The sequence below is a fragment of the Hippocampus comes genome, unplaced genomic scaffold (genome assembly GCF_001891065.2).
Source record: "Hippocampus comes isolate QL1 unplaced genomic scaffold, H_comes_QL1_v1.1 scaffold68, whole genome shotgun sequence".
NCBI lineage: Eukaryota > Metazoa > Chordata > Actinopteri > Syngnathiformes > Syngnathidae > Hippocampus > Hippocampus comes.
The window spans coordinates 3,529,277-3,544,436 of record NW_017805625.1 but is presented as its reverse complement, the minus strand read 5'-3'; the positions used below and the strand labels follow the sequence as shown (position 1 = coordinate 3,544,436).

Genomic DNA, 15,160 nt, shown 5'->3' with positions numbered 1-15,160 from the left:
TGGTCGGCTGAGTAAAGCTTTGTCGGCTACCGGCGAGCTAAGTAGGGAGTTTGTAGCCCTTTTGACTCCTCAGAGTGTTCAGTGATAAAAAGAGTGCAGGCAACTAAAAACACTCGCGTGGGAACAAATTCACATTAAAAACACTCGCACATTTGTACAAAGGATGATCAAAATCAACGACCGTGTATAGAATCTGCACAGCCGCCCGAGGAAATCCTCTGTAGAAAACCTTTTTTTTTTTTCTTCTTGTGTCGTCTCTCATTTGCTCAGCTAATATCAAAAAGCCAGAACTGGGGTGTCGACACTGCGCAGTAAAAAAACAAAACAAAAACAAAGGACAAGCGACCATTTTAAAACCTAGACTCCGCATCCTCCTGCACACCGACTCCTCCTGAGAAGTGCGGAGGAGGGGGAGGAGGAAGAGAGGAGATAAAGTGGGACTCTCTCGCTCCCTCTCTAAGTGACAAGTTTGGGTAGGACCGTGCGAATAGGTACGGCCTCTCCGGAATCTCCCAACATGTTGCTCCTCAGTTTGTTATTCGTAGCTGTGGTGCCCAGGCCTGACCCGCCCTTGGCCATGATGGAGGGGAAGGAGGTGCTGTGGTTATCGGGGAGCCGCCTCGTGGGGGCCCCTTGGCTCCTCTCGGCTACAGGTAGCGATTTGGGCAGCCGGCGATAGAGCCAAGGGTGTCTGAGTGCCTGGCTAGGGGTCAGACGAGATGAGGGGTCCCAGTCCAAACACTTCTTAATGAAGTCAATAAAGGTGGCGTCCTCGCAACCTTTGAGCGCGGCGCTCCACTCTTTGCTAGCCGGGGGACCTCTCAACTTACCGCGGCGGGAGCGGGACGCCGTGAGCACGGTGGCCCCTGTGGGCAGGGTGTTGGCTCCGCAGTAGCGTAATGAAGTCAATAAAGGTGGCGTCCTCGCAACCTTTGAGCGCGGCGCTCCACTCTTTGCTAGCCGGGGGACCTCTCAACTTACCGCGGCGGGAGCGGGACGCCGTGAGCACGGTGGCCCCTGTGGGCAGGGTGTTGGCTCCGCAGTAGCGAGGGTGGCCCTTGGAGTTGATAAAGGTCTTTACTCTTTTGGCCTGCTCCAGAACCTTCTGAGGAGGCATGCCTAGCAGTTCCATGACACAGGCTAATTGGTCGCCCTCGTCCTCGCCGGGGAAAAGCGGGTAGCCCGTCAGCAGCTCAGCAAGGATGCAGCCGAAGCTCCACATGTCGATGGGCAGGCCGTAGCGAGCGCCGAAGATCACCTCGGGAGCTCGATAGAAGCGAGACTGGATGTATGTGTACACGCGCTGGTGCTCAAAGCAGCTGGAGCCAAAGTCTATCACCTGGTGGGGGGGAGAGGCAAGCCATTGAGCGAGTGAGAAAGAAGAGGAGTTGCTTCGAGGCCGCATCTGAATCCTTGGAACTTGTTGCGCTTGATCAGCTCGTAGAGGTTCATGCTGAGCAACTCGAAGGTCATGCAGATGTGGTTGCGGAAGGTGAAATGTTCCAGCATGTGCACCACGTTCTCCCACACAGTAACACTGAGCCAGTGTGTTCGCGCACATATTGAGTTGACATGCTAGCACCGGGGATTAGGTCGAGAGGTCAAAAGGCGAAACGTTATTGCAGAAACTCCATGATGCTGTCGTCAAATAGTGTGAAAGTGTTGGCTGTATGTGTCAGTGTGCTCTTTTCGATGATGACTGTCGGCTGAGTAAAGCTTTGTCGGCTACCGGCGAGCTAAGTAGGGAGTTTGTAGCCCTTTTGACTCCTCAGAGTGTTCAGTGATAAAAAGAGTGCGGGCAACTAAAAACACTCGCGTGGGAACAAATTCACATTAAAAACACTCGCACATTTGTACAAAGGATGATCAAAATCAACGACCGTGTATAGAATCTGCACAGCCGCCCGAGGAAATCCTCTGTAGAAAACCTTTTTTTTTTTTTCTTCTTGTGTCGTCTCTCATTTGCTCAGCTAATATCAAAAAGCCAGAACTGGGGTGTCGACACCGCGCAGTAAAAAACAAAACAAAAACAAAGGACAAGCGACCATTTTAAAACCTAGACTCCGCATCCTCCTGCACCGCCTCCTCTCCTGAGAAGTGCGGAGGAGGGGGAGGAGGGAGAGAGGAGATAAAGTGGGACTCTCTCGCTCCCTCTCTAAGTGACAAGTTTGGGTAGGACCGTGCGAATAGGTACGGCCTCTCCGGAATCTCCCAACATGTTGCTCCTCAGTTTGTTATTCGTAGCTGTGGTGCCCAGGCCTGACCCGCGCCTCGTGGGGCCCCCTTGGCTCCTCTCGGCTACAGGTAGCGATTTGGGCAGCCGGCGATAGAGCCAAGGGTGTCTGAGTGCCTGGCTAGGGGTCAGACGAGATGAGGGGTCCCAGTCCAAACACTTCTTAATGAAGTCAATAAAGGTGGCGTCCTCGCAACCTTTGAGCGCGGCGCTCCACTCTTTGCTAGCCGGGGGACCTCTCAACTTACCGCGGCGGGAGCGGGACGCCGTGAGCACGGTGGCCCCTGTGGGCAGGGTGTTGGCTCCGCAGTAGCGAGGGTGGCCCTTGGAGTTGATAAAGGTCTTTACTCTTTTGGCCTGCTCCAGAACCTTCTGAGGAGGCATGCCTAGCAGTTCCATGACACAGGCTAATTGGTCGCCCTCGTCCTCGCCGGGGAAAAGCGGGTAGCCCGTCAGCAGCTCAGCAAGGATGCAGCCGAAGCTCCACATGTCGATGGGCAGGCCGTAGCGAGCGCCGAAGATCACCTCGGGAGCTCGATAGAAGCGAGACTGGATGTATGTGTACACGCGCTGGTGCTCAAAGCAGCTGGAGCCAAAGTCTATCACCTGGTGGGGGGGAGAGGCAAGCCATTGAGCGAGTGAGAAAGAAGAGGAGTTGCTTCTAGGCCGCGCGGCGCGAGTGTGCTCGAATACCTTGATGCCGCTGCGTCCCTGCTGCTTGAGGAGAATGTTCTCAGGCTTGAGATCACAGTGGATGATTCGGAGCCTGCTCAGGGCTTCCAGGCACTGCAGGATGGAGTGAGCAAACTTCCTGACCAGAGGCAAGCTGAAGCCTTGGAACTTGTTGCGCTTGATCAGCTCGTAGAGGTTCATGCTGAGCAACTCGAAGGTCATGCAGATGTGGTTGCGGAAGGTGAAATGTTCCAGCATGTGCACCACGTTCATGGTGCCGCTGCGGTCCTGCTTGCGCAGGTGCTCCAGGATGCGGATCTCTTCCTGCGCCTGGCGGTGGAAACGCTTCTCGTTGCGGACCATCTTCAGAGCCAGGTGCTGCTGCATTTTGTGGTCGTAGACTTTGGCCACCTGGCCGAAGCTGCCCTTGCCAATAATCTGAGGGCGGCAAAAGGGAGGCGGATGAAAGAGGCTTAACCCCTTTGGGGACAGCGGTTACTACAGTGGACAGCTTAGCACGTTATCGGGTTAATTTACTCCTATTGCACGTTGAAAAAAAACTAAACATTTTCATTAGATTATTTTCTCGGTTGTAACAAAATTCCTTCCAACCATGTTGGCTGACTTGCGACAAAATTCCATCCCACAGCAGTGCATGCCCAGGCTGGTGACCACCTTTTTTTCCCCACAAGCCATTGAGGCTCCTGACCACTTGTCGAAATCAGAAATTCTATAAATCGCCCCGTCATTGTTACACAAACCACTTCGATCATCCAATCCAACAAAGAACCGCAAATGGGAATCTACAACAACAGCAGGTAAGCGATTTCTCCTCTTCGCTTTGGCACTAACTCTGCTTCAGAACCAGCTTATCTTCTAAGAGATGTGGAGGTGAACAACAGCCTTTGAGCAGATCCTTTTCCTTACCTTGAGAAACTCGTAGCGGTAAGCCAGGTGGTCATGGGGGACGTTGATGTAGCCGCCTTGCTCGTCATCATAGCCGCAGTTGTTGCTGCCCCCAGTGACGGCGGGCCTCTTCTTGGCATTGGGTCCCACGAAGTAGACGTCGGAGTAGGAGTGGATTTCGGTTTGCTCAAGGCTGGTCAGTTGGGTCCGGTACAGTCTCACGGCCTGTTCTGGCGTGAGGGGGCCACACAGCTTGGTAGTGTTCCCGCCATTGGCAACTCCTTGAGAGCCAGCGTTGTCATTGGAGCCTTTACTGGATTCGGAGCTGTGATAAACCAGAAAAAACTCCAGGTGGTGAGCAAACAGTCTCGGTCTAAATATGACACTTTTTTTTTTCTCCATGTCTTTCCCACCTGTCAGCGCTGTGATCTTTGGGCAAGGTGGTGGTTGGTGCCGGTTTACTAGCCGTCGGAGCGCTGGTCCCGCCGTTTTGAGGTGCGGCCGTGGTAATGGCACTGATCTTGCGATTGTTAGCGGAGTCTTCGTACAGATACTTGACCTTCAGCTGGCCGCCTCGTACGGTTATCTGATCCCTCATCACACCCTTGTTACTGACCGCCTGAAGAGCCAAGACGAGGCAATTAGATTGGCCTGACATGGGTTTTCGACAAGGAACGCACAACGTTAGATTGTGGAGCCACCGCACACACCAAAAACCTCTAAAGTGCACTTCAGAATTAGACAAAAACACTCTGAAAAATATACCCCCTTTAAAGTCAAATAAAATTCTCGTGGTGAGTCACATGATATCATGCGGGACCTCAACATAGCACGTGAAACTCTCAAGAAAATATGGCTACAAGGAACGTACACTGGAAATTTAGCTATGTTTCGGGCTTCAAGGGATGAGATAAAACTCCAAAGCAGATGTCGGGTAGGCCTGCACAGAAATTTTGGAATTTTGTTCATTTAGGACAAATCCATCTCCTTCAGCTGCCGTTGAGCAAGGCATCGCTCCAGTCGGGCGCACCCCCCTCTGGAAATAATTAAAGTCTGAAGTCAGTGTGTTCGGATCTGGGTTTTATGCTGCTGATTCTGATCGCGATCTTCCACGAATCAAATCTGCCGACGCCGATCATTTGCACCCAGATAGCATGTAGCGGGGCTCCAAGTGAGAGAGCAGGCAGGGTGTCTTCCACCGCTGAGAAAGTCAGGTCATTGGGTCAGATGAATTCAATTATTTTTCAGGTTATGTTGAGCCTTTTAACTGTCACGCTTGAACAGGCATTTGTAGCCTCGTGCGGGATGTGTTAGCTGCTGTTTGAAAGGCGCCACCCCCACCCCGTCTCTTCAATTCACTGCCGTGAGCCGCAGGTTATGTTGAGCCTTTTAACTGTCACGCTTGAATTGTAATATGTAGCCTCGTGCGGGATGTGTTAGCTGCCGTTTGACAGGCGCCGCTCCGTCTCTTCAATTCACTGCCGTGAGCCATGAAAGCTCACCATGTTGCGCCAAGTGTCTGTTCTTCAAACATCATATCGAAAGTACTTTTCAAGCTTTTTGACCCGTTCTTTCCGACATCTTTTCATGGCATGTGTTGCGGAATGCAAACTTGGCATCGTTCTGAAATCGCATTAAACTTCGACATGGCACACACGTTTGGGTTGCCGCTGGGGCGGGGCGAGCGCACGTAGTGCGAATAAAAAAGAGGGAGGAGGCGTTGAGCGGCACATGCCGAACTCATCCTCATAAATCAGCCAATCGTGATCGATGGCCGATTGATCGGCGCACCACTCGTCCAAAGTCTCGATTTTCTACACCGAGGGATACATTTTGACAACCGGAGTGACATACATTGTCACCCAGTAAGGGTGGCCAAACCAGAAAAACTGGATGGAGATCCTGTCTGGTAGGCAACACCGGAATCAAACACACACGTGCAGGCATGCACGCACAAGCACACAAATGTGTCTGAATTGTTATATCCAATCACTGCACTATTTCATCCGAACTAAACATGTATGACTGGATCAAATTGTGAACATTATAAGATTGTTGGGGATATTTTTAGTGTCTCTCATTGTTTCAATGACAGGACTGAATGTTAAGATGAGGACCAGTTCTTCCTGCCAGCAGTTTCGTTTGAGCAACCCCCTGGAATTCAGTCCCTTTAAACTCTCTTACTGCTAGAAAGAGAAATAGCCACAATGAGACGTGAGGTCGCTTTCTAGTTGGCATTCGGAGTAAAATGGAGACACTGTGGGTTGTTGAAGTACGTTTACAAGTAAAGCCCTTTCAAAATGTAGCTTTTGCTCCGGTTTGGCAGGGAATACAAGAACAATTGCGTATTCATTTTTGCAACATTAAAGGAGTTTAATGCAAAAAAAAAACACATTTTAATTTGGAGTCTTTTAGTGTTGTTTGTATCGTATAAAAAAATGTCTTTTTTTTTTAAAAGCAAACAAAGTCTGGTGGAGTGTACTGTAAACATTTTACTTGTCAGGTCTTCCACGTGCGCACTTATCATGCCAGTGGCCTAAATATTTGTTTCCCCACCCTCACTGAGCACTTGCTATGAAATTATCAGGGGTGGGGTCGCTTCAATCTCTGGCCTATCTCTGGGCCATGTACAGCCTGCACACATTTGAGCCGAGCTGCCAAAAGTCAATCGAAAAACAAATACGATCTCACATGATCCCACAAATGTTCAAAATATATCATCCACGTGTTTTGATTGTTGTATCAAAATTTCCAGACATTTCTTATGGCATGTGAAGAAAGAAACTAAACTCGCTCCCGGTAGAAAGAAAGTGCCCCAGCCCTGGTTTTTCAAGACACAACGCCACACCACCAGGAAAAAAATTACAGTAGATGAAATGAGGTGGTGACATTTGTTCTGTAATTAGGCTTCAGTCATGAAGCTAAAAGGAGATGATCCCGCATTTCAGCAAAGCAACAGAATGGAGGGTTGGTGTCCATACGTACAAGTATATGGTCTTAATTTATGGCGGGCAAGCCAAATGGCCGACCCTGCGGCGGCCTTCTGCAGCTGTTGTCCCAAAAACTGTACAGCCCAATGTCATCGATTGAACCCTTTCACCCACGGGACACAAATAACGTCCGAGCATCAATATCAGTGTGTGTGGCGCGCCATCAGTATTGCTCTGAGGAGGAATCAATCAAAACAAGAAACATCGCTAAGAGAGCCACAGGTGAACGTTGTTAAATGAGGGTGGCAACGGAGCTGCTTGTGCGCAAACTGCAACAGATGGAGAGGAGCTAATCTCTTTGCCATCAAGAGAAAATGCTTAATGCGCTGGCAGTTGCACAACTCTTCACGTGCAGCAAACACACCAAACTTGTCACAACGCAAGACAATTTAAGACAGGAAAAACAAAAGCGAAAGTCCGTGACAGCCCTCGGCGCCGCCAACCCCAACAAGCACAGTTCCGCTCGAGTTTGTTTTGGAGTGACCGGCAATGACAATTGTGGTTATTAGTTCAAGTGGGCAGCTCTGTGCAATCCCCCCCGCCACACCAAAAAAAAAAAAAAAAACCCCCACAACTGGGACGCGCTCCTGTCAGCTACATTCAAGTGAGGATATTACCTCTGTGAGCGTGACAGAAAATACAAAAGAAGATGAGTGGCCCTGCTCGCGACAATGTATCCAAACCTCTGTGCAGGCCCACTGATGGCGGATTACGCTGCACAGTACAACGGGGGCAGGGGGGAGAGAATGTTGATTAGCGATTTTGTTTGTGGGTCACATTTTCAAGTCCAATAAATCTTTAGACTTTATACTGAACCATTTTGCCCCTTTTTGGCATGAAAGGCTTGAAAGATTCAATGCGTGCACACATTGGCTGCCAACGGGGCCATTCCGACTGCATCCAAAGTGAAAAAGTAGGTAGCCCACTTGTATCGACCGGCATTATTGATTGTTGTTGAGTGATACTAAACGCATTCAAGTGGACAAGCATCTATCAAATCATCTTACTTGGGGAAATAAGAAAATCCTCCCACAATTTCAACTAAGAGTCCAGCTGCCTCAAGCAGCGCCGAACCGAAAACCGTCAGCACAAAACCGAGATACAAAGCGAAGCGTGGATTTTGTGACCCGTTCCACCCGTGCTACCATACATCTAGGTAATCCTCACAGAAGCCTCGGAGTGGCATAAAAAATTCATCACGCCGGCGGATGTGAAGAGATGCGCTCATCTCGCTGCCATGCGACAGTCAAGGCTAAACAGAGTCAAGTTAATGGGATGACAAGAAACAAACCCTGCTGCCTGGATACCCACGCATTAGACCGGTGCAGCACAGCACAGCAAACACAGGCTTTAGGTCTCCGTGCACAATATTAGCCAAGCACGGACCTTCATTAGCCTTCTGAAAAGTCCTAATCGCTCGGTTGGGGCTCAGCACTTTCAAACTCAATCTGCCCGCTTTGGGGGCTAACCCCGAAAAGTTCACAAATTACAAAATCACTCGTCCCTTTAAATAATGGTGCATATGCAATAACATTTGGCCTGTTTGCATGAGATTACTAGAGAGGCACAAAATTACAATTAAAAAACACACACACAAACTATCAGATGCAAGATAACTAAAAACTTTCCCCAACTAAACAAGTAACAGATCACGCATCAGTCGTCAGGTACATGAACCAATTGCAGATATGGGTGCCTCGCCTCAAATAAACAGCATATAGTACCAGTAGGTGGCTGTAATAGTCATCTTTTACCTAATTAACACACTGAGTGGGTTTGAAATGCTGATTTTCATACAAATACTAGTTATTTCATGATACTGGTAAATGCCAGTCGTTATACTATAATCCCATCAGGGGGGGGAACGGCTTCCATCCCTCCGAGAAACAGGATGTCTGGAGACAGCACGCTACGACGGCACAGGAAATAAGGCTTTGTTTGGCTTTGGGGTGTTTGGATGTTTGCTTACTGTGAGCTTGGGCATGGGGGGCAGGCCAGAAGGACTGCTGGTGTCGGTGTCCTCCTTGAGGATGTGGTCCGTCCTCATGTACGAGTCGTAAAGTCCATCACCGTGACGTGCTAAAGGCACAAAGAGGAATAAACATCGGAGCGTGATCAAGGGAAATGAGACAATCAATAACGCAGTCAAGGATACATGAAAAGGTGTAATCTAATCTTGTTGGAGGCGGGGGCAACATGCTAAATCCCATTGATTATCTTGTCAATCAACTACAATGTTGTGAAAACAAATTGGAGAAACCACATTTCCTGTGACAATCCACCCCATGCACGTATTGTGAGAAATACATGGTACCCAAGAGCATGGCAGCGACCTGACCAGCTTAGGTAGGGCTTAGGGTCCCAGATTGCTAGCGCTGCAAGTGGTATTATTGGCCTAATGGGGGTAACAGATGCCCGTGTGACGACAGTATCTTTCCGTCTACCCATCTGTCCATTCAAGCCCTTGTACCGCATGGACCAGGTCAGGTGTGCTCCTAAAAAGAGCTCAAAAGGCTATTCAATAGCAAAGGGCGTGTGCGCGTATGTGCGTGCGTGTGCGGGGTCACGTCACTTCATCTGATATGATACGGGCAAAATGTATGAAGGAGTCAACCTTGTAAGTGGTTTCTCAGATGACAGACAAAGGGCTGTTCATCTCGACAGTTGTTAGGCACCTTTTGTACCTCGCCACTATTGTGGCATGGCTCCAAGTAGCCGGTGACCATTTACACTGGCGACATGTTTGGTTAGCTGGAAGAAAAACAACTGGTGTTCCCTGCGACTGGCCCTTGAGAGTGTTCTGCGCACAGGCAGGTGCGTCACAGCTTGCGTCCCTAGTCAACAGACCTGCAGCGGGACAGATTAGACCTGCTGCCTGGATACCCACGCATTAGACCGGTGCAGCACAGCACAGCAAACACAGGCTTTAGGTCTCCGTGCACAATATTAGCCAAGCACGGACCTTCATTAGCCTTCTGAAAAGTCCTAATCGCTCGGTTGGGGCTCAGCACTTTCAAACTCAATCTGCCCACTTTGGGGGCTAACCCCGAAAAGTTCACAAATTACAAAATCACTCGTCCCTTTAAATAATGGTGCATATGCAATAACATTTCGCCTGTTTGCATGAGATTACTAGAGAGGCACAAAATTACAATTAAAAAAACACACACAAACTATCAGATGCAAGATAACTAAAAACTTTCCCCAACTAAACAAGTAACAGATCACGCATCAGTCGTCAGGTACATGAACCAATTGCAGATATGGGTGCCTCGCCTCAAATAAACAGCATATAGTACGAGTAGGTGGTTGTAATAGTCATCTTTGACCTAATTAACACACTGAATGGGTTTGAAATACTGATTTTCGTACAAATACTAGTTATTTCATGATACTGGTAAATGCCAGTCGTTATACTATAATACCATCAAACACTACATGATATATACCCTTGCTGTTTCATAAAATAGCACGTATCCCCAATTTGTGACTTTTGTTTTGATCACAAAAATAACAGCAAATCTTTTGCAAGTTTTGGATTAAAAAAAAAATCATAAATATGAACAAAAATAGATTTGAGTTCAATGTTGGGGATGACGCAGAAATAATGGTGCATATGCAATAACATTTGGCCTGTTTGCATGAGATTACTAGAGAGGCACAAAATTACAATTAAAAAACACACACACAAACTATCAGATGCAAGATAACTAAAAACTTTCCCCAACTAAACAAGTAACAGATCACGCATCAGTCGTCAGGTACATGAACCAATTGCAGATATGGGTGCCTCGCCTCAAATAAACAGCATATAGTACCAGTAGGTGGCTGTAATAGTCATCTTTTACCTAATTAACACACTGAGTGGGTTTGAAATGCTGATTTTCATACAAATACTAGTTATTTCATGATACTGGTAAATGCCAGTCGTTATACTATAATCCCATCAAACACTACATGATATATACCCTTGCTGTTTCATAAAATAGCACGTATCTCCAATTTGTGACTTTTGTTTTGATCACAAAAATAACAGCAAATCTTTTGCAAGTTTTGCATTAAAAAAAAACATAAATTTGAACAAAAATAGGTTTGAGTTCAATGTTAGGGATGACACAAGAGTCATCACACCACATCTTGTAATGTATGCAATTAATTAAATTGGGTGTAATCACAGATCGCTGGTGTGGGGCAGAATCCTATCAACTCTCAAACCATCACTTTTCAGGAAAAAAAAAATATGGCATGGTTACAGAGCCGGGAACATTGCATTATTATTGGCCAATAATTTGTTTCAAAAAGCATTTAAAAACCACGTGGGGACTGACCAATAGTATCGATTTGTGGAGGGGAAAAATATGAAAAATTTGACCATGTCTGGAAATAAGAGGTTTCCGCTCCAAAGTAAACACTTTAACTCTAATAGACAACTCTACAGTATACATATCATAAACACTAGTCATTTTATTTGAGAAAATATGACTTTAAAAGTTTGGATGGAAGCAAACGTTCAAACTGTCTTTATACGGCGAGAGGTAAAAGCTAAAGTTCAAACACACAACCGGCCAAAAACGTGATTGAGGAAAAGCTGACTCGTGTTCCTGATAATGTTATCAAGTTATGACCTCGTGCTCAAGTTATGACCTCGTGCAGGGAGCAAAACAAAAGCATTAAAAAAAAAAGTAAATAAAATCATCAGCAGTTCCTGGAAGGTGTGCCAAAACACTGGGAAAGGAGTTTCGTGGTGGACTTCTGAGAAAAGGGGCTTAATGTTGACAAAGTAAAGAAAGAAAGCCTGCATTCGTCTGCTGCTTGTTCACAAAGAGCCACAGTGTGACATTTAGGACCGGACAAGATAATTCATGCGCATTCATGGTCATTTCGTGCACAAGATATTTAGGTAAATGTAAAGCGAGGGCCTGCTAGTTAGACAAAACCAAAAGCACTTAAAAAGCAAGACATCACAGTTGGGATTGATTACCTGTTGCGATTGGGCCCTCTGGCTTTCTGCTTATGATCATCATGGTTGTAATTAATTTGTAATGCCAGCATCCGAAGTGAAGAAAAGTCCCAGAAAACCGTAAAAAAAAAGTTACATGGCCGACTGAGCTGATGGTTCCTTTTAACGACGAGTTTACCTGTCGCACAGTCACCCAAAGCTATCCTGAGTTGTGTTTTCGATCTTAACGTCACTCAGCAATCCGTTTTGCTCACACTTATTTGTGTATTGTGTGCGCTACTAATGTTAGCCGAGGTAGCAGCAGGGAGACGCTGGAGAAAGGAGGGTGGGGGGGTCGTTTCCCTGAGCTCGCTAGCCAGCTAGCCACAAAACAAACCACGTCCGTCGGGGAGCGGCTCCCTCTCCCGAAAAAAAAAAACACTTCAAGTCCAAACGGAACACCTCGGCGGTGTGCTCCGTGCGCCCCTCGCCTTTCTTTGTCTGCCAAGCGACTCGATCCAGAGCACCATTCCCGTCTTTATTCCCAATTAGTTGACTTTGCGGTTAGCGGCGCTCCCAACTCCGTTGAGTCCTCCGTCGGGAGTCGGGACGGCTTGGGGAGGGGGCTCGGGGGGGCTATCCAAAACAAGCTAGCGAGCCTTGCTCTCGCCCCATGCTAGAAGCGTGGCCTTTCCGCAGATCACCTGTAGTCAGCGCGACGAAGAAGCGGCGTTTAATCAGTTCGCTAGACTGCGCGAGGATCTTATTCGACGTCTCGGTGTGTTGTTGCTATGGGCGTCTTCAGTGTCTCGGCGGGGTGAGCGAGAAGGCTGTCGGGGAGTGGGGACGAGAGGGGGAGGGGTTCGGGGTGGACTCCAAGTTAGAAAGGAAGATGTCGCGCCCCCTGGTGGCGTTGAAATGTTAAACAGCGTCTACAAAACGCACCTCCGAGGCAATGTTTCCCAACTTTTATTTGTGCCAAGGCCCGTATTTGTCATTAAAAAAATTCTCATCTCGACAATACTTTTATACACAGACATAATGATGATCTCAAGTAACTCACAAATCATATGCCATTCAGTTGTGAAAAGTAGGTATGCGACAATTGACTTAATTGCGCCATTTTTCATGAGGCCATTTTCATGTGATCAGGTCGTGCAGGTCTGTTTTGTACTACTGTACTCTCAGAAAAAAAAATCTGACGTGTGAACAATGTTTTCTGCGTCTGTTTGTAGATATGATGTACAGTAGAATCTCCTCTGTCACCTTGATTTCCATACAGTGTTTCAATGATTATCGCATGCACGGCGTGGTAACTCCTCCTTGACCGCACAAGAAGTGTTCATATCTATCTGGAATATTCATATTGAGACCGATTTTGAGATTTTTAAAGGACATTCAGACAAAGTTACATCGAATTTGCGCATATGACATGACATGCCAAAATTTTGTTTCGCCGAACCTTGAATGGAATGGTCTGCAGGAGGCGCCGACCAGTATAAGCCAGCCGTCCTTTGCCAGCGACAACCTTTTTACAACTACATGGAATATAAATGAAGGTGTTTCCACCCAAAGACTCTTGACGGACAGTGGCCTCCTTAACGACTGTCAAATTACAAGGTGCACATTTTCACACTCAATATTGGCTCAATGATCCAGATGACTAGTAGGACTGTGGCTTATTAGTCATGTTCTTTTCTAATATTAATGCCACGTTTGGCCTACGAGTGTGCAATTTAGCTTAACAAACTACTGTGCTTTACTATTAACAGGACTAGCCCAATAAGTGGACACTCGAGTAGCACCAGCATGTGCAACGATAACTTCGCCTCGCTAGTAGTTGTCCTACCGATGTGTTTCAAAGTCATTCAGTAATGGAATAAAAAACGTTATTAGTAAGACACAGTCCATATACTCGTGCGCCCGAGTCATATGACTAGTATGCTGAATTGTTTTATCACCCTTCACCCTTGTCACTGTCAAAGAGAATCTCTACATCCTGAACTCGACAACCTCCAGTTCTGTCTCCTGTATTCTGGTTATTAGTACAATCTCCAAACTAGCTCCAATACATTTTGGCTTTATTAATGCTATGAACTGAATACATAAAATAGCGGCGTCCAGTCATAACATGAGATACACATGCACAGTGGGATCCAAATCGAGTTTCAATTGTCATTTGATCATGATTAGAGGCCGTAGTTTGCAGCTCTGTACCGTCTATAAAGAAACATTTCTCACTATGATGCAGTACAATTCTACACCACTGCAAATGTCAACCACAAGAATGCATGTCTCAGATTCTGGTATCACCTGTATTGTCAGTTTACAGTCCTCATTAGCTGCGCTATGTCAGTCTGTTCCCTGCCTGTCAAGTCCTGTCCAATGTTTCTAATTACTTTCAGTGTATTCAGTTCTTTACCTGGAATCTTTTTCTTCTGTCCTTGCTTGCTTCTCATTTTAGTGCATTTCCTCCACTAAAATGGAAAGCATCCTTTTGTCCCCACCCCGGTCCGACTGGTGGTCTGTGGTGACTTTAGGGTCGGCATGGCAAAGATCACAGGCCGCATCATCATTTAGTGGCTTTGTTACACAATCAGTGACATAATTTGAAGTGACAAATACAAAGAAACGATGAATTAATTCAGCAGATGGGCAAGCGCCTTGCAGGGCCAGGTAGGACTGTTTTTACATACGTACACAGTGTGTGTTTTGACTTGATTTGTCTTCTTGAAACTGGTCAGGCTACGGAGATGTATAGAGGGCTAGATATAGTGAGTGGTGGTGCAGAGGACAGACGGTGAGATCAGACCGGTGTGAGAAGGGCTTGGGGGCTAAATTAAGATGGTGATACATGCTGGACAAACGCTGATGCTAAACTAAGCTCTTTCTGAGAGGTGAGAAACAGGGGCCTGCCTATATACACTGCCATAAATAAGCATATTGACACTCTTTGACGATGGCCTCCAGCCCATATGCGCTTCTTTCCGAAGAGGTCAAGGTGTAAGCGTGAGGATCAGGTGGCATTTTAAAATCACAGAGCTCTCTGCATTTTACCACCCTGCCACCAAGAGATGAGACCAGGTGACACCGGGGGATTGGAGGGGTGGGGATGGGGGTGGGGGGAACTTGAAGGTCCCTGGCCCAGAGCTGTATTTGGTCTCGTAGTCTGTGATTGACACTACCACCTGTTGATTTGAATGCCATTTCAAACTAGAATGGGTCTTAAGAGCCCTAGGAAAAAAAGGGTTGGAATGTTCGCGTCCCATCCCATGCAAGTGTTAAGCCTCGAAGGACCTGTGAACATGCAATCACAACTTGTATATTTGCATTCATTTGCACCAAGCTCGCACTGTGACATCATCACCTCCTATGGCTGATGTCAAACCTGACACTTTGCCTTCTGATGAATTCATTTTG

At 47.1% G+C, this 15,160-nt stretch overlaps 1 protein-coding gene across 3 annotated transcripts; it reads right to left on the bottom strand.

Annotated features, from left to right (window-relative positions):
* Window positions 1-232: 232 nt before the first annotated feature.
* dyrk3 (dual specificity tyrosine phosphorylation regulated kinase 3) lies at window positions 233-14,247 on the bottom strand. 3 transcript variants are annotated; one of them, XM_019881137.1, is made up of 7 exons: window positions 11,783-12,592; window positions 8,771-8,880; window positions 4,225-4,430; window positions 3,833-4,136; window positions 2,927-3,343; window positions 2,111-2,839; window positions 233-420 (listed from the first exon to the last, which is right to left on the bottom strand). In XM_019881137.1, the coding sequence occupies exons 1-6, from the start codon at window positions 11,823-11,825 to the stop codon at window positions 2,156-2,158; spliced, it is 1,764 nt and encodes a 587-aa protein (XP_019736696.1). In that variant the 5' UTR covers window positions 11,826-12,592; the 3' UTR covers window positions 233-420; window positions 2,111-2,155. The 3 variants fall into 3 exon arrangements, with proteins under 3 accessions (XP_019736696.1, XP_019736697.1, XP_019736695.1); XM_019881138.1 differs by lacking the exons at window positions 233-420; window positions 11,783-12,592 and adding an exon at window positions 14,163-14,247 and having other exon boundaries at window positions 1,764-2,839; XM_019881136.1 differs by lacking the exon at window positions 233-420 and having other exon boundaries at window positions 1,764-2,839.
* Window positions 14,248-15,160: the final 913 nt, after the last annotated feature.

Bases quoted from the DNA above. Each gene is read 5' to 3' on its own strand.
- dyrk3 (XM_019881137.1), bottom strand. From the start codon at position 11,825: ATGATGATCATAAGCAGAAAGCCAGAGGGCCCAATCGCAACAG. The intron at 4,137-4,224 runs GTGGGAAAGACA...GGTTTATCACAG, and splicing joins AAAGATCACAGCGCTGACAG to CTCCGAATCCAGTAAAGGCT. The intron at 3,344-3,832 runs GTAAGGAAAAGG...TGCCGCCCTCAG, and splicing joins ACCGCTACGAGTTTCTCAAG to ATTATTGGCAAGGGCAGCTT.